The following is a 19,863-nucleotide window of genomic DNA, read 5'->3' as shown; positions in this document are numbered from 1 at the left end:
GCAACCCAGAGGTGGAGGGCTAGTGTTAAAGTGTCGGGACACCTTAACCACTCGGCCACCGCGGCCCCCATCATCATCAGTTTAACGCACTTGACTAGAAAAACAGGGTCCTTGCATAAATTCGTATACCGTATACGCCGTGTCTTGTTCAGCATTTGCTCGAACTGGTATTTTACATAACTTTGCCGGTAAGCTTTAAATAAGATATTTCGATTTTTACGGCACAAATATATATATCCATTTAACTGCTATTGAAGCTTGGATCATTATTTTCAATATTCTGACTCATTTTCAGCCATGTGTTTATTGTTCCTGCACGTGTGTGACACACCTGACGTGGATGGCTATAGGTTGATACTGGCCAATAATCGAGACGAATACTGGGATAGAGAAACCGCCCAGGCACATTTTTGGGATCCAAAAGAAGAATTAATCAGTGGTATACTACTTATGTTGTAACAATCTCTCAAATTTGATATTTCAAGTCTCGAATCTGTACTTTAAAGCTGCAAAAAGGAGACCCCCTCCCATAAAAAAAAACAAAAACAAAACAAAACAAAAGCAAAAAACAAACAAAAAACAAAACAAATTATAAGTAATAAAGTTAAATAAATAAAAACAACAACAAAACAGCAAAAACTCACTCAATACGTAATTTATATATCAATGAGCATATTCATGACTGTGCTGGTAATAACTTCAAAGTAGTACCTATATATCAACTACATAAATATGATACTGTTTTATTGGAGAAAAAAGAGAAATAGCCAATAAAAATATTAAAACAGACCATTGTAAATATGGCGCTACTTTATAAACTTGTTTTGTGAACATTTGTACATTGTGACGTCACATTTTTTGTGATGTCATTGTCCTTTCAAAAATAAACTTTCCTAAGAAGCAGCAATAGGTGTGAAGGTGCTAGAAAGTATGTCGTTAAGTTTTGTTTGTTTATATACATAATATATTGAAATGAAATTCATAATTTGGACGCCAAATCGATAGAACGCGGGCAAACTATGAAAAAATCTGGTAAAATTTTGAAATAGACCTACTGGATTATTTTTACTTTTATAGTACGAACTTGAAGAGCATGTAAGTGATTCAATTTCAATCATATAAACTGTAAAAATGGATACTTCTGCACATTCACATGTTGCAAACGCGCTACAGTAAACTAAGGGGAATTAACGATGAAATTGACATTGTTAATCCTTATGCAGGTCTCGACAAGAAACCGGGTAAGGATAAGGGTACATGGCTGGGAATGTCAAAGTTCGGAAAGATAGGAGCACTTCTCAACATACCAGGAACGCAGGAGGATAAAATGGGCAGAGGTTAGCATGCTGTTCGTTGTATAATTGTCACCACTATTAATTAAGATATCATTTTACGCTTTTGCATTTGTCGTTAGTATGCCCGCTGTTTGCAACAAACATTTCCTATGGTTAGCGCGTTAGCGCTCCATAGGATATGTTCGTTACCAACTGAGGGCATAGTACCGTATACGCAGTCAAAATGAGGCACACTCCTTATATTTACATCAAACAAATCGTTTTAAAACGGTACAAAGAAAATAAAATTCAATGAGTGTTGCGACGTTGGTAACTATGGCCGCCGTGTTATAAGAATAATATATAATATTAATATAGTTCCAGTGAATCTACGTAAAGACACCAGTAAACAACTCAACAGTTCTTTAATACCTTTTGTGTTTTTAAATACTTGATATATATTCACAATCTACAATTTCCATCTCAGATTAACATGGTTGTCAGGCACAGCGTACCTCGTAGATAAGTTAAATATGCACCCCTTTCCGCAATATTTAGTTTACTTTTTGACAAAATAATCACTTGTCCTTAGCTTTTCTTTGCATAGATCATCGAATAATAGGGGGGGGGGGGGGGGGGGGGGGGGGGGGGGGCTTATTAATCTTCTGAGCCTTTTTTCCACTGCGTATACACTAATTTATACGCAGTCAGAGTTTACTAAGCTGAAGAAGGGAGAGATGTAAATATTTATAATTGCATGCAATTAAGACATCTTTATAAAACGAATGTGTTTGTCTGTTTTATTTAAATTACCTTATCTCGATGTTAATTACTGAAAGAATATGCCGGATTTTTGTTTTTTCATGGATTGAAAATAAATATGATACATCAGTGGTTATTTTTTTGTATTTGAGTCGTGATTATTTGGTTTTGGTTGTGTATTGTTTAACGTCTTATCTGCATCTATTGCCATTTAAGGTAGATCCCCCTTGTTTTTCGAGGTTGCAAAATGTTCACGATTGTCTCTTTGTGGCAGTGTAGAACTTTAAAGTGCTACCTTTGTGTAGTATACTGCCGAAGATATCCAGCAGGACACCACACTGGTCATATTGAGACGATGGACGAATTAGTCGTCCCACTCTCAAAATGTTTAGTGCTAAAATATTGAATATGACGCTCAAGCGAAATTTATTTGTGTTGTGATGGGTAATTCCAAATGTACTACGTATGCGAGTGTTACTTGCGCCTATCGTTTCCAGGCATGCTCATCTTGGAATACCTGAAGGGAGACCTAAGTACTGATGATTACATCACGCAGAAGGTGCAACCAATCCACAAGGATATCAAAACATTTAACTTGATTCTCATTGATCTGAGGTAAGTACAAAAATGTGTTATCATATACTGTATAACATGAAACTTTCGTTGTTTTCGAGGTTGCTATGGAACCACAAATGCAAATACAAAGAATATTGTTGTATGTATTATTGTTATATTATGGTTGCAATGTGTCTTAGTGTTGTAGTACCCAGGAAGTTTTTAAGAACCAAGAATCATTCAGATATAAGTGTCGTGCGTTTATGAATCACTATCTGTTTTCAGTAATGTCAGTTTGCTTTAGTAATATTATTTTCTTGATGTCTTGTGTTCCTCTGTCAATGATAAGCAACCAAAATGTTTTTTTATTCGCTGTTCACATAGAATTCAATTAATATTACTAAGTCTGCTATATTATGTTGTAATTTGTAAGTTTATAATAAAAGGCTAAATATATATTCGATAACTTGTGTCCACCCCTTTAAAACAAAACTACTTTCTACAGATCAAAGAAGACATCTGCCAACTACTACAACAACAAAACGAATACAGCAATGTCCCTCCCCAACGGTAAGAGATAATAACGCAGTTCTACCGTTAATATTCAAAGTCTTCAGCGTCTGGTAAGCTATCATGTCCCATAATACTTGAAATACCGTGGGCGCTTCCAAACATCGGTAACATGACTGACATTACAAGGTCATATCATTTATCAGTATGGTAAGTTGTCATCTTTGTAACATTTATCACATTACAATGTCATAACTAAAACAAAATGTAAACCATCATATCAAACAGATCTTCACATCTCATACAATGTGTGTAACGGGGAAATATATATATATATATATATATATATATAGAATAAAGTTGAAATGTCCATGTGACAGTAAATAATAATAAAATAAAAAGCCAAACACAGATCTGCTGTCTCCCTAGCACTTTCGCGGCTACATTCTGCCGCTCTTCAGGGGATTATCAGATGTAATATATACATTAAATGTGTATTTGCATTTTGTTTATGTGATAAAAGATTATTGTTGAATTTGTTTGGGGTAAGGATCCTTAATGTCTGTAATACATGTATGAAAGGAATTTGAGCAAGCGAGACATGTAACTTATACAGAAATGTTCATTGAACAGTTCATATTAATTATGACTGCTTCTAACTGGTGGCAAAAATTTCTTTCCAAGAAATAAAGAGAAGATCTCTCTAGCCGGGTAGTATATTGCGGCTAGTATTTATTTTACACGGGTTACATACTACCCCACCAGGGAAAAACTCGTCCTCAACTCTCCAGGTGTTGCAGCGATGCTTTCACAAATAACGCTAAGAAGATTTTATGAATCAGTACAGGGACGCCAATGTAACAGAAGAGGGCAAACGCAACGAGGCTTTATCATGCTGTAAAGTGGACCATACTCCTTGACGCCATCCATGCAACGGGAGCTAAAATACTAATACTAATTGCATTTAAATGGCCATTGACAATGACTAATCTCGTTCGATTTCCACCAGATATGCCGCCCAAAATCATCACACTTTCTCCAACAAATCTGTCACGCTGGACTGCACAGCAGACTGCGAAGCGTTCATTCTGACGTCGCCCATACTCGGGTACCCATACTCGCTGCCTCTCAATCATCATACACCAAACAAACTCTCGTCTCATTGAGGAACAAAAAAAAGTTCCGCCGAGCCCGATTGAGGCGATTAGTGCGATGACGTCGCCTTTAAACGTGACCTGTCAAAGGCCTCCTCGCAAACATTCGGTGACGCTTACCCGTTGACCATGCAAAGTCCTTGCTGTAACGGTTGGAGGGAGAAAGCGATCCTGAAGATGGCGCAATCAATTCATCTTCACGTTTCTTGGACGGTCGGATGTTGAATTGGTAGCAATAAAATGTTGCCATCAATGGCATACCCTTTTTTGGCTACATCCAAACCCTCTTGTAATCTTGCGTTCCCTAACTCCGACTTGGAGCGTTGCGTTAATCTATACAAATGATTATTTTTCAAGTGATAAAGGCTCAGACAACGTGCATAAATCGTTTTACGAAATTCCAACTGAATCAACTTTCGAGTAAAGTTAAAAAATAGTTTTATTCTGGAACAATCTTTGAATTTCACGCATTACAGATTTCAATAAAAATGTTGGCAAGTAATCCAGATATCTAAGGATTGTAACCTCATTTTGACTGCGTATACGTTAGCGCTCCATAGGATATGTTCATTGCCAACTACGGGTATACTACCGTATACGCAGTCAAAATGAGGTACAATCCTTATATTTACATCAAACAAATCATTTAAATACAGTACGAAGGAAATCAAATTCAGGGTGTGTTGCGACGTTGGTATCTACGGCCGCCGTGGTTGCTTAGATGATATAGTTCCGGTGAATCTACGTAAAGACACCAATTTTGTTAACAAAATTAAAAGAAACACCTCAACATTTTGTTTGATACCTTTGACATTTTTGTTTAATTGATATATTCCCGTCTCAGATTAACTATGGTTGCCAAACACAGCGTGTATTGACACAGATTTAGTAGTGACGTGGTCAAATGTTCTCTAGGAATGGTATGCTTCAGCCATTCGGTGAATGGTGTTAATTGTAATAATATCTAGCAAAATAATTAGTTGTGTGAGTAGTGGGACCTACTGTACCCCTGGATATCTTGCAGGATCAGTTTTTGACTTTAACATCTGCTTTTATAACATTGAGGAATTTTAGCTACGGTCCCATTAAAATCTCTGCACCAAACCATTATACCCAAATGCATACACAGTCATGCTGACAATTATTAATCACGGGATAAGCTGCATGCCACACCTGTCCTAAAGGAAAACCTTAAAAGTAACAAGAGAAACTGAATGTCACGTTCGTTCTATAGATATATTACTGAAATAACAAAACAATTCGTTTTACTAAAATATCCCCGACGTAACAAAGTAATCTATGTCTACTGCCAGGTAATAGTTCTAATACTAGACTATCTTATTTTAATGGTAATGCGTTAGATTTCTTCTCAACACATGTATTTAATCATTCTGACACATCCACCGGTAAACTTCCGACTTTACATATAATCGTTGGGAAAATACGTTAAACAATATATAATAAACTAAACCAAAACCTTACTTTTAATCACCCAAATGGCTGCCAAATATAAAACATTATTGATATATTTGAAGACATACTAAAATTGATTAATTCTTACTTTGGCAGGCGTGTACAGCTTTGATAACTCTGTTATGGGCAAGGCGTGGCAGAAAACAATCCATGGTGAGGATAAATTCAGAAAAGTTGTGCATGACCATGGCCGAAAAGGGGACAAGGACAGGCTTGTCCAGTCGATCTTCGATATACTATATGACACCACTAGGTCAGTATGTACTTGGACCTCCACAATTCATTATGACATCATTTATATCGTTTCTTTCACTATGTTATACTGAACGTCAAACAGGATGGTCGGGTAGTAGGTATGGCAAGCCAAGTTGTCATTTATTCACGCAGCAACGTTAATCCAGGTTTTTAGCAAATTACATAAGATATCTTATAAAGAAAAGTTTATGAGAAATCTTATATCTTTTACGATATATCTTATATGATATATAAGATAGCTTGTATCTTTTATAAGATACCTTATATAGTATATAGGAAATCTAATAAACTTTAAATAAGATATCTTCTAAACATATGAAATATCTCATAACATATAGAATATATCTCATAAACATATAGAATATCTCATAAACATACAATATACATAGATCTTATATAATTTGATAAAATACTAGATCAACACTGCTCCGTGAATAAATTACAAATTGGCTTGCCTTTCACCAAGGCGTGAGCTTCCACCCTGGCCAACAAGCGATTAATATATTAAGTTGATAATATATAAACTGTTGCAAATAAATACAGTTTACATTTACAATGTCAAATATTCTGTCACATAACTTGAACGTGCTGTGTATCTATTGTGTTCGATATTCAATCTTTCGCAGATTTCCTGATGACGACAACTTAATGAAACAAGCAAACGAATGCGATATACCAGATGACATCCGCCTTGCATGGAGCGCAGCATTCGTGTGGTCTCCCTCCATTAGACACGGCACAAGGTTTGTGAATGAAATTGATGACAAACTATTTGTTATATCATAAAGACAAAGATTTTCAACAGGTTCCACAATTTTGTAGATTTACTATATTCATATTTTGTTAGAATAAGTCAGTTATCTTTTCTTTTAGACACCCAACTTACCTTTCATCAGATTAACTGGTCCAAGGGCCAGTGACCTTTTGTCAGGTTTTAAATTTAAATTGACCAGGTCTGGACGAATTAAAGGGGACTTTATTTTGCATGGGTATGAGGTCTGGTTCCCAGAAGATTAAACATGGATGATGCAGCAACTAATTGGTGAAACAGAATCAGATAGATCTTTGCACATCTTTTGTGTGGATAAAGGGAAATCACTCAACTTGAAGTTGAATATATAATTAGTAATAATAGAGAATCTGTGACATACCCGACTGTTTGACGAGTGCAGATAATCGCGTCGTGAGTTTGAGGATGGTGTAAACATAGGCGGATCCAGGAGTTTGGTTTGGGGGCGTACATATAGGGTGTTTAGGTTTAATTCTTGCCAAAAAAGGTTTCTAGTGTGGGGCGCCTGGATCCGCCTATGGTAAAGGAGTAACTTTAAAGAAAAGTCTTCTTCTGATTTCTTCCCTAGGATCCATATCATATTCATTGTACTTTTTCTGTCGTTTGACTAACAATATTGTATTGGATTTCCTGTTTTAGAACCAACACGGTAATACTTGTGGACAAGTTTGGGGAATGCCAGTACATCGAAAGGACATTGAACATACCAGTGAATCCAGATAATCTTCACTACAGTACAAACTCATATCAATTCCATATATGAGTTAATATCCTTCAGTGAGCAAGTTCATAAAAATGGACATTTTAAAGTTTACTCAGCGGAAGTGTCAGATTATAAGCTATTTTTTTTTTTTTTTTTTAAAAAGTGTTCTTATTTTGCCATTTTACATTTCTTTGGCGTGTCAAACGCTGCAGGATTTTAATATATATGTGCAACATTTTTTTCTTTTATTTGTAGTCAATAATTTAAATATATGTATGTACCATACTTCATATTTGTGTAACAGTGTGCACTCGAGCCATTGTGTTAAACGGTGGTTCTGGAAAGATCCGTTTGAGTGTAGCTGACGACTCAATGGTGCGCCAATGATTATGTAAAATGGAAGAAATTGACGGCAGGTTGGGATGGAACGTGACCACACAAGTGACACTTTGTGTCCGAGTTCTGACTTTGTGTTCTAGAAGGCTGGCTCTGTCAAGTACCCTGACTTTGTCTAGTTCCTGGTCTATCAAAGTAGATTTATATCCTCTAGCAAGACGTATTCTACCTCTGATCACCAGTGTTAGTTTATATATATTTAACAAATATTGCATGGCACTGAGGGCAATATGGGAGTTTATGGACTGGTCAGTCACCCAAATATATGTATATGGACCGAAGCGAAGCTGAGGTCCATATACATATATTTGGGTGACTGACCAGTCCATAAACTCCCATATTGCCCGAAGTGACATGCAATATTTGTTATATTATACCGAATATGACCAACATGACATGGAAAAAATAAACAACAAGTTGTTCTTAATCATTAAACATTTAATTTGAAACAAACAAAACGATGCAAAAATACAGGGTGTTCCTTACTCACTCACTTACTTACTCAGGTGTTCACTGCGTATTTAGTTGCTTGTTTGGTATTGATGGAGTCCTTCGCATCGGTTATCGAAACAAGTTCGGTTTCGTCCAAGGACGCAAATCTATCACTGCCAGACGCCATTTCGCTCAGTGTCTGAAATGATGACGTCATAATATGACGACGTCAACTTGGTATTATGACGTCATTTTCATATAGCGTCGGCCCGGAGTCAAGGACTTCGGCCCTTGACTCCGGGCCATATACTATATATGGACCGGAGCAACTACTAGACTCAAATAGGCACTTAAATGAATGAGGTATAATATATATATATATATTACAAAACGTATTCTACCTCTCATCACCAGTGTTAGTTTATATATATACATATATTATAAAACGTATTCTACCTGGGGCCGCGGTGGCCGAGTGGTTAAGGTGTCCCGACACTTTAACACTAGCCCTCCACCTCTGGGTTGCGAGTTCGAAACCTACGTGGGGCAGTTGCCAGGTACTGACCGTAGGCCGGTGGTTTTTCTCCGGGTACTCCGGCTTTCCTTCACCTCCAAAACCTGGCACGTCCTTAAATGACCCTGGCTGTTAATAGGACGTTAAACAAAAACAAACCAAAGTATTCTACCTCTGATCACTAGTGTTATTATATATATATATTTATCATATGACTACCGTTATATACGGTGTCATAAACCCATCACGTAAATTTTCTTTATGACACTAGTGTAATAACACCTTTCGCTAGCCTACGTACGCTGATTGGCTGGTTCCGTGAGAACTGTATTCATACGCGTGGGAACGACCTACTTCTTTTTACTACGACTCGTAAAAATGGCGACTAGTGCTTGTAAACTTTGAAAAAAAATCAACTCAACGACAAATCGGTCTATTAGTATTAACAGAACATGTTGTACAATCAAAGATAAAATCCTTGATGTACACAGCCTAAGTTTTTAAAATTATATTTATACTATAAGATGTTAATTAGGCCTAGCAAACATCTATTTTATGACCCCTAGTAACATATTTTAACTCCGATAGAAAATTGCGGTTGCGTTGTCCGATGAGACATATCTAGTCTAGATTCTTTTCAAATAAACAAATAATAACATTATTTAATACAAGAGATCCCAGAGGGATCTTGGCGCCCACCATTGAATGATCTTCATAGGTTCCATGTCAGATTGATCTTTTCTCTACTTTTCCCTTCCTCTAAGTCTTACTAATCTGTTTAAATTCAGAAACAGCCCTCCAGTACTTTTCAAACAAGGGGAACCTATATATAAAATTTAAGATTTAGCGATAATGGCTGTCTGTCGGCCATGATGTTTTCGGATTGGTCCCAAAATGCAACATCAGGGACCCAAGGGAATCTACACATGAAATTTGAGAAAGATCCCTTCAGTACCTTCTGTAAAATAGCGATAACAAACTTCAATTGTCAAAATCCAAGATGGCTTCAAGTCGGCCATGTTATTTTCCGATTGGTCTCAAAATGCAATATGCATAGCTAGGCACCAAGGGGAACCTTAATATGAAATTTGAGAAAGATCCCTTCATTACTTTCCGAGAAATAGTGATAACAAACTTCAATTGTCAAAATCCAAGATGGCTGCCTGTCGGCCATGTTGTTTTCCGATTGGTCTCAGAATGCAATATGCATAACTAGGCACAAAGGGGAAATTATATATGAAATTTGAGAAAGATCCCTTCAGCGCTTTCTAGGAAATAGCGATAACAAACTTCAATTGTCAAAATCCAAGATGGCTGCCTGTCGGCCATGTTTTTTTCCGATTGGTCTCAAAATGCAATATGCATAACTAAGTACCAAGAGGAACCTACATATGAAATTTGAGAAAGATCCCTTCAGTACTTTCTGAGAATTAGCGATAACAAACTTCAATTGTCAAAATCCAAGATGGCTGCCTGTCGGCCATGTTGTTTTCTGTTTGGTCTCAAAATGCAATATGCATAACTAGGCACCAAGGGGAACCAAAATATGAAATTTGAGAAAGATCCCTTTAGTGCTTTCTGAGAATTAGCGATAACAAACTTCAATTATCAAAATCCAAGATGGCTGCCTGTCAGCCATGTTGTTTTCCAATTGGTCTCAAAATGCAATATGCATAACAAGGTACCAAGTGGAACCTACGTATGAAATTTGAGAAAGATCCCTTCAGTACTTTCTGAGAATTAGCGATAACAAACTTCAATTATCAAAATCCAAGATGGCTGCCTGTCGGCCATGTTGTTTTCCGATTGGTCTCAGAATGCAATATGCATAACTAGGCACAAAGGGGAAATTATATATGAAATTTGAGAAAGATCCCTTCAGCGCTTTCTAGGAAATAGCGATAACAAACTTCAATTGTCAAAATCCAAGATGGCTGCCTGTCGGCCATGTTTTTTTCCGATTGGTCTCAAAATGCAATATGCATAACTAAGTACCAAGAGGAACCTACATATGAAATTTGAGAAAGATCCCTTCAGTACTTTCTGAGAATTAGCGATAACAAACTTCAATTGTCAAAATCCAAGATGGCTGCCTGTCGGCCATGTTGTTTTCTGTTTGGTCTCAAAATGCAATATGCATAACTAGGCACCAAGGGGAACCAAAATATGAAATTTGAGAAAGATCCCTTTAGTGCTTTCTGAGAATTAGCGATAACAAACTTCAATTATCAAAATCCAAGATGGCTGCCTGTCAGCCATGTTGTTTTCCAATTGGTCTCAAAATGCAATATGCATAACTAGGCACAAAGGGGAAATTATATATGAAATTTGAGAAAGATCCCTTCAGTGCTTTCTAGGAAATAGCGATAACAAACTTCAATTGTCAAAATCCAAGATGGCTGCCTGTCAGCCATGTTGTTTTCTGTTTGGTCTCAAAATGAAATATGCATAACTAGGCACCAAGTGGAACCTACATATCAAATTTGAGAAAGAACCCTTCACTACTTTCTGAGAATTAGCGATAACAATCTTCAATTGTCAAAATCCAAGATGGCTGCCTGTCGGCCATGTTGTTTTCCGATTGGTCTCAAAATGCAATATGCATAACTAGGCACCAAGGGGAACCTATATATGAAATTTGAGAAAGGTCCCTTCAGTGCATTATGAGAATTAGCGATAACAAACTTCAATGGTCAAAATCCAAGATGGCTGCCTGTCGGCCATGTTGTTTTCCGATTAGTCTCAAAATGCAATATGCATAACTAGGCACCAAGGGGAACCTATATATGAAATTTGAGAAAGATCCCTTCAGTACTTTCTGAGAAATAGCGATAACAAGAATTGTTTACGGACGGACGGACGGACGGACGGACGACGGACCACGGACGCAGGGCGATTTGAATAGCCCACCATCTGATGATGGTGGGCTAAAAATCCTCATGAAAAACGGCAATGTAGTTTGTTACAACTTGCCTTCAACGGTTACGCAGAATAACATGCTGACACTGTCGTCGACAAACACGTGTAATGTCAGCACAAACAACACTGCCAACAAATCGGCATCCAACGTCGCTTTTCACGGAAGTCTGAACACAATGTTCAGTGGGAATATTCACGGTGGAACATTTCACATCTCCATAAACTCCCGCGAGGACGAAGATAAACACAAAGCAGTGAAAAGGCGCCGTACAATGGTTCTGTACGACAGCGACAGCGAATAGACATTTGTACAACGAAGCCTCCATTATCGCGCCAAGTGACGTCACGGCTTCGTCACATCAAAAACAGTCGCTCATGTACTTTCAAACTAAAATATTTTCGTCATTGTTTCAAACACCAAGGACAATTAATCTATTATAGATTAAATGAAAAAATGCTGAAATTTTGTTTTGAGACGTGTATTTAATAAAATGAATCCTTTTCAAGAGTCAGTTGTGTTAGAACTATTTCTTCTCTCGTCGGTATAATTGACCTACTTCGAAGGTTCGGGTGATTTGGTTGAGATGTGACGATTCAAGGCAAAAGAGAGAATCAGTTTTTGATGGGGAACGATGAAAGAAAACGTCATATGATAAAAAGAATCTGTCATTCGTTTCCCTTCATATTAGATTTATGATACTCGTTTAGAATTTTTTATTTTTGCTCGCCAGAGGCTCACAAAAATAAAAAATTCAAAACTCGTATCATAAATCTAATATGAAGGGAAACTCATGACAGATCCTCTATATATATTACAAAACGTATTCTTCCTCTGATCACCAGTGTTAGTTATATATGATCATTTTAATGTGATACCTTTATACCAATTACATTCGACTGACACGGTTTTATTAGAAAAGAAAGAGGACCAAATTATAAAAATATTAAAACCAAGCCTCAACAGGCAATAGAAAAATTGTTATAATTGTGTAAAATGGCGCCACAATTTTAGCTTGTTTTGAAACGTTGTACAGTACATGTATACCATTGTGACGTCACATTATTGATGACGTCATTAAGTTGTCTTTTCAAAATAAACACTTTCCTGATGAGCAGCAAGAGCTGCGAAAGCGCTTGAAAGTCAGTCGTCGAGTTTTTTTTATTATTATATCTTTATTCTTACTTTCACATGGAAACAAACTATTTTTTCACTTTATATATAACAAAACGTATTCTACCTCTGATCACCCCGTTTTTTTGTCATCTCTAATCTATGATATATCCTGCTTTGAAATATTTGTTTGGTGCACACTATTGCACAATTTTAGGGAACCCAAAAAAGTAACAACCACACACTCAATACCAGTTTGACTCCAATATTTTACCAGTCTCCAAAATCTGTCTTTAAATTTTGTTAATGACTACACTCTGTCCTTACTATCAACCACAAACTACTCATAGACTGCTTATCCAACCTCTGCTCTATCTTTTCCACTCTCAAATCTGAACTCTCCTCACTTCTATATTCTCTATTCTAACACTCTTAATATACTGTCTGACTGCCGGACTCCCAATTTCTCTGATTCCGGAAATATATCAAACAGTGGTGATGAAGAGTGTCGGAATCAGCCATGGTTAGCCGAACGAGGTTAAGATGTGCCCCATTCGGCATAATTCTACTGCACAATTGTAACAGTATTGACTAAGCCTCTACGAGTTATCGCCCTTGATGTGAAACTCTCCAATATTTTCGGTAATAAAAGTCAGTCCTAGTCCGCCATTCAAAGAGTCTGGCCCCGCTTTCACGAAACTTTCTGAAGTCCATTCTCAATGCTTAACTCCGAGTACATGCTTTACTTTAAGCATATGCTCAAAATTCGGCTTTCTCAAAACTTCTTAATATTCTCAATTCTCAGATTTTAAGTTGAGAACGGGCCGATATTTGAGAACGGTCATAAGCATGCTTAAGTCTGTGATCTCGTTCTCAAATATGGCCGACATACATCGTCTGCTGCGTCGTTTGCACCGAAGACGTGCCCGTGGACGCCGTGCGCCTATTTTTAGAAGGCTAGAAAACCCATTGGACACTTTGTCAAATGAGGACATTTTCTCGAGGTACATGTATAGGTTTAATCCACAAACAATCATCTTCATTCTATCGTTGATATCACCAATGTTAGAGAGACCTATGTAGGCTACCGTAGCCTAGCTCTTTCCCCATGACAGTTTTGCTTTGTGGACTCCGTTTTTTCGCTACTGGCACTTTTTATACATGCATCGGCGACACTCTTGGATTGTCAGAGGCGACAGTCTCGAGGTGTGTTTTGTCTGTTGCCTCGGCCCTGTGACGTCTGGCTAGGCGGTTCATCAGTTTTCCGACGGGACAGGAACTGGCACGCGTCAAAAATAAGTTTTTTGCCATAGCAGGTACGTCACCACTTTTCAACTGCCAGAGCCGCCTGTTGGCGACCTTGATACCAATTGATACCTCGTAGTACTAATAACCGTATGTAAAAAATATCGAAGAAAACACTACTGCAGTACCCGCTTCCGGAATAATGTAAAGTCATTGTGATTTCAAATAAAAAAATTGTAAAATAAAATAAGAATTAAATATTTGCTCTAAAAGATATCAAATTAAAGGTAAATCTCTTCTTAAAACATGATATTGAGACCAAACTAGGAAATAAGTGTTGAGAAGATTTATCTCCCTTCATACGCTACTTGAATTCTATTTTTTTTTTAAATAACATAAAATAATGAGTAATAATTTCTGAACAGATCAACCCAATCATCTATTATAATAATATTGGGGCAGATTTTTTTTTTTCAAAACTTGAATTCAATTAATATTTGATGACTATTCTGCAGGGTTTCCAAATGTCGCTGGCTGCGTAGATGGGACATTCATTAGGATCAGAGCTCCACATGTGAATGAGCCAGATTTTGTGAACAGAAAGGGCTTCCATTCCCTGAACTGCCAGGTACATTGATTGTATATATATAATGATATTCATTCATTGAAAAATATTGTCTAGAAAAAAATTAAATAAAATTTTTAAAAAAAGTTGATAGACACTGAAAATATATTATCTATAAAAAAAAGATCATATAAAAGTAAAAAAAAAAAAGGTTGTACATGTATTTGATCAACAAATTTCGGTCAGGCTTGGACTCAAAATGAACTAGGTCATCTGAAGTTTTGATATTGTTTATTTTTCTGACAAAACGCATCCTTTTCACACAACCACATGTACTCATAGGCATACAATATGCACATTATATATTAGTATATTATAATTGATGGTGATTCTATAACCTCACTGTATAAAGTTTAAAAATATATTATTTCCATTAATGTAAGATATGGTAATTTTATTCAGATGACTTGTGATGCCAATTTCCGAATCACCAGCTGCGTTGCGCAATGGCCAGGAAGCTGTCACGATTCCCGCATGTTCCGAAACAGTAGTTTGTGTCATAAATTTGAAAATGGTATGATAACAGGTGCTTTGTTTACTGAAAAATGAAAAATATAAGTGATGGGTTTGTCACTTACATGAATGCTCTGTTTTAGGGATACATGTATATTCAATTTCCATAGTAGGTGTGAAATAGAAATTTTTATTTCAAAATTTGTGACGTCATAATTGACACCCTAAGTGATGATGGGAGATGGCTGTTGACAACACTGTTCTGTCATTGACGATTATAAGTTTATTCATTATAGGAACAAAATCACTTTATATATTCTATAAAAACTGAAGTCAAATAAGCTGGACAACTATCACGCTTCATTAAATTAAATTTGCCCTTGTCCAGTTGGCACACAAGCAGACCCCATAACTTCCATCTAAAAGCAGTTCAAAGCTTAAATGATGTTTCTTTCAGGGACATATCAAGGATTACTCCTGGGTGACTCGGCCTATCCTACCCGCCAATTCCTGATGACACCATACAATAATCCAGTAACTCCAAATCAGCAAAACTTCAATAATGGGTTATGCCACACAAGAGTTCTCATAGAACAAACATACGGGAGCCTGAAGAGAAGGTTTTCATGTCTGCATAGTGGACTCAGAGTGGATCCAAACAAAGCGGCTCAAATAATCATTGCATGTGTGGTATTACACAATATTGGAATCGAGCGAAGGGATATAATTGACCATATTGTCCATGATGGCGATGATGAGGGAGGGGTTCATATTGATTACCAGGGAGTCCAGGATGGGGTGGGGTTGAGAGACCATATTGCTAACACATTTTTCTGAAATATTTGTCTGTGACTTCCACGAAAACACCAGCCATTTTCCTGCTTTCTCCCCTGAAAATAAACATAATAGTAGTAAGTATCCAAAAACACAGTAAATGCAATGTATATGAATTAAGCAATAAACATGTCTTAATTTTAGCATTCCGCAAAATGAAAAAGAGGCACATAATCATGTAATAGAATGGGATTGATATTGGGGTCAAAAAGTCAAATATTAAGGTCACTGTTACTGAATATAGACATTTTTGGCATTGCTTTCAACATTTATATGTTGCTTAGGAACTTCAAGAGTTGGCAAGGTCGTTTGTTATGAGTTATGAGATATAAGATAACTTTAGACTGACCTTTTTGCATATAATAAGACCTGCTAAAATTAACTCAGAGGTTAGCTCATCCAGCCTCACTCCCTCCACAAGAATCAACACGATCAGTTTAATCTATAACTTCCAACCAAAATATTATCTATGGCTACTTCGCTACCTAAATAAAACTTCAAAGCTGCCCACGAGCCAAAGCTTATAAAATGCATAGCAACTTGTTTACACAATGAACAGTTATTTAAGTGAAAAATATGTATCTTGTTTTCATGGAAATTACGTTTACAGTTGAATAAATGAATTGAAAAGAAAACCTTAAATTGTTTTGTGTTCACTTTTGTTATCGTAAACATCTACTGAGTTGTTCAAGATTAGACCTAATAGCGGTTCTTAGGAAAAGTAGATGGACGAGACGACAGACGGACGGACGAGCAGAGTAGAACGGACCACGGACATCGTACCTCGGCCCAGGGGCCTGTATCGCTCACATGGGTATTTCTGTTATGAAAACAAAAAATATATACAGCTTTTCTATCGAAGTTTTTATCATACTTTTATACTTTATAGCTTCATATCTTTAACCGTGAAAGTAAAAACGGAAAAATAGCACTAAATTGCAAGTAAAACACGTGTCTGTGTGTATACTCATACCATCAATGGTATTTTTGTTATATTAGCCACGATATTTTACGTTTGATGTCACGTTTGACGTCACGTTTGACGTCACGTTTGCCGATGATGTCACACGTTTGACGTTACGTTTGACGTCACGTTTGATGTCACGTTTGATCTCTCGACTCATATGTGGCACTTGCGGAAAGCGGATATCAGAACTTAGAAGGAAAGACAACTTTTAGGTGAAAGCAAAACATGGCAGGTGATATGATGATTGAAGAGCTAAACGTATGGAATAGTGGAATGTCGTCTTATGTCAGCTGGGACGTGAAAGTCACTCAGTCTAACAAACAAAACATATCCGAATCGTTCTTCATAAATTATAGATGAATTCTTTCCCTCCATTCACTCATCTTAACATTCCATCTCTACCCGTCCTAAACTCCCATTTCCGAAAACAATATCACCATTTATTAAAAGTCTAATGTCATCTTGTGTAAACACTTGTGTTGTATAATGTTGTTGAGGTTAGACATAGTTGGAAAACTGCTGCTTGAATTTGATAGGGTACGCCTGCTTATAGCATGCCAGGTCACTCTATTTAGAAGTAGACAGACAATCATGTGACGTATTTGGAAGTAGACAGACAATCATGTGACGTATTTGGAAGTAGACAGGCAATCATGTGACGTATTTGGAAGTAGACAGACAATCATGTGACGTATTTGGAAGTAGACAGACAATCATGTGACGTATTTGGAAGTAGACAGACAATCGTGTGACGTATTTGGAAGTAGACAGACAATCATGTGTGACGTATTTGGAAGAAGACAGACAATCATGTGTGACGTATTTGGAAGTAGACAGACAATCATGTGTGACGTATTTGGAAGTAGACTATTCTATTCTTTATGTAATAGATACATAATGGGTACGAGTGATGTATCGGATATATCACACGAGTGCGTAGCACGAGTGTGATATATGCGATACGTCACGAGTACCCATTTTGTATCTGTTTTATCCAATGACAGCCGAGGTTTTGTCACCCACGTGCCTAGGGGTGGAGCTATAAAATTGATAAAAACCTGTCACTGTGATATGTTTCCCGCCAATTTCTGACACGTTTCATTCTGTCACAGTAGCCTATTCATTTCTAGTGAGACTGTCAACCATGGCGGATCAGGTACTGATCATTGATGTCGATGTGTTTACCGACCTCGACCAAGTATGAGTAGGAACTGGAAGATAGTGACACGGTAGCTACTGACATTGGATTATTTGATACCAAGGAATTAACGCAACCAACTGTAAATAAACTGAATGGTAATGTGAAAAACATGTGAAAGACTGCAGGATTCGAGGGAAATTACACAAACGGTAACTGCTCCGGAAAGAGGACCTGCGCTACTTCCCTTTACCAAGCAGGTAAGTCTAAAATCATATCGTTTGAACAAATTGTGAAATGAAGTATTTTTCGTAAATTTCGACGTTCACGATGTCACGAATCTTTCCAAGTCCATGAAATTGTTTAAATACATCGATGAATCGGTTAATCGGTATTTTTATCCACTCGTCCTGTTATTATTTTCATCACTATTTTGTTTATGATAAGATTTTTGTGCAACGAAATTGTATGATTATATTTGGCGTAATCTGTATAACCATTTTTTTTTTTTAAATGAATGAAATTTTATATGTAATCGTGAATGCGTTTTTTTTTACTGATCTGTTAAAATATACTGAACAGGGTTTTATATTCTGTTTCGTCAGGTTTTGATGAACAACTCAATATGGACAGGACGGAACATCGCAGCACAGCTGTACGTTCATACAAGGTGAAGAAAGAAGACAACAAAGAACATTTCTAAACGGCACTCGTATTTCATTAAATTTTGTTTAAAATGTATTTCCTGTCTTTGTTCATTTGTCATGCCCACATTTGAAATTGGCCCCGCCTCAAGACTGAGGCATGGACCAATCAGAAATGCCATGTGATATTTCAGATATCACATATGTGATATTTGAAATATCACATAGCATGCAATATATCGCCAACAAAAGATCAAAGAAAAACCGAGGCGTCATTGGATAATACTTTAAACCATTTGGTTCATCAGTGCAGTGCATATATCTCTATACAGTACAAACAAAAACGACAAACTATATACAGACACAACACTCACAACATATATAGTGTAGAGAGACATCTCACATTACAATAACCTACAATTACATCTATTATATATATATTACATATATTATTCTCACATCACATTCAAATGTTACTCTAGGGATTTATATACATGTATTTATCATTCTCACTTATCATTCTCACAGTATTATAATGATACAATATTCTTAAAACATTTTTCTAACATTCTATCATTCTCACATTACAGCGATTTATTATTCACATTACCTTTATCTATCATTCTCTCATTACATTTATGTAATTGTTTCCCATTCCATTCATCTGCTCATCAAACTATTATTCTCACATCATATTAACCAATCTCACATTAATCTATGACCCAGATATCATATTTGTCTATCGCTGTTGCATAGCATTAATTAACTATTCGCTTTTTGTTACTTAATCTGAGAAACTTTGCTAAATTTGACAAATCTTTTTTGTTATCTGTTTTCAATAATTGAATAAATTTGAACATACTAGGCTTTAGAGAATAAGCTTGTTTCTTAAATGTTTATATAGCATTCACATGTTATTATAAAGTGATACTCATCTTCAATACGCATGATGTACATATTCTACGACTTCGTTCAGTATTGTTGTATTGACCTACCTCAATATTCAGCTTATGTGACGACATACATATTTTCGATATTTGTTTCAGATTATGACTACCTATAGGTTTCGTTAAATATTTCTGTAAACTCCTCATTAACAATCGTGTGAC

At 36.5% G+C, this 19,863-nt stretch overlaps 2 protein-coding genes and 1 long non-coding RNA gene across 3 annotated transcripts; all 3 read left to right on the top strand.

Annotated features, from left to right (window-relative positions):
* Nucleotides 1-269: 269 nt before the first annotated feature.
* Nucleotides 270-7,589, top strand: LOC117326020 (transport and Golgi organization 2 homolog). The gene is made up of 7 exons (XM_033882590.1): nucleotides 270-439; nucleotides 1,224-1,337; nucleotides 2,534-2,651; nucleotides 3,097-3,161; nucleotides 5,825-5,981; nucleotides 6,610-6,726; nucleotides 7,413-7,589. Exons 1-7 carry the CDS (start codon nucleotides 298-300, stop codon nucleotides 7,534-7,536), a joined length of 837 nt encoding a protein of 278 aa, XP_033738481.1. The 5' UTR covers nucleotides 270-297; the 3' UTR covers nucleotides 7,537-7,589.
* A 6,138-nt stretch (nucleotides 7,590-13,727) lies between these two features.
* LOC117326529 (putative nuclease HARBI1) lies at nucleotides 13,728-16,549 on the top strand. Its single transcript, XM_033883286.1, has 5 exons — nucleotides 13,728-13,852; nucleotides 14,097-14,164; nucleotides 14,609-14,721; nucleotides 15,121-15,232; nucleotides 15,629-16,549. Exons 1-5 carry the CDS (start codon nucleotides 13,728-13,730, stop codon nucleotides 16,006-16,008), a joined length of 798 nt encoding a protein of 265 aa, XP_033739177.1. The 3' UTR covers nucleotides 16,009-16,549.
* Nucleotides 16,550-17,950: 1,401 nt separating this feature from the next.
* Nucleotides 17,951-18,851, top strand: LOC117326019. The gene is made up of 2 exons (XR_004532407.1): nucleotides 17,951-18,370; nucleotides 18,716-18,851. It is a non-coding gene; the product is annotated as an uncharacterized LOC117326019 (long non-coding RNA).
* The last annotated feature ends 1,012 nt before the right edge of the window (nucleotides 18,852-19,863 follow it).

The sequence above is a fragment of the Pecten maximus genome, chromosome 4, assembly GCF_902652985.1.
Source record: "Pecten maximus chromosome 4, xPecMax1.1, whole genome shotgun sequence".
NCBI lineage: Eukaryota > Metazoa > Mollusca > Bivalvia > Pectinida > Pectinidae > Pecten > Pecten maximus.
The sequence above is the reverse complement of the archived record's forward strand: the minus strand, read 5'-3'. Positions and strand labels throughout refer to the sequence as shown.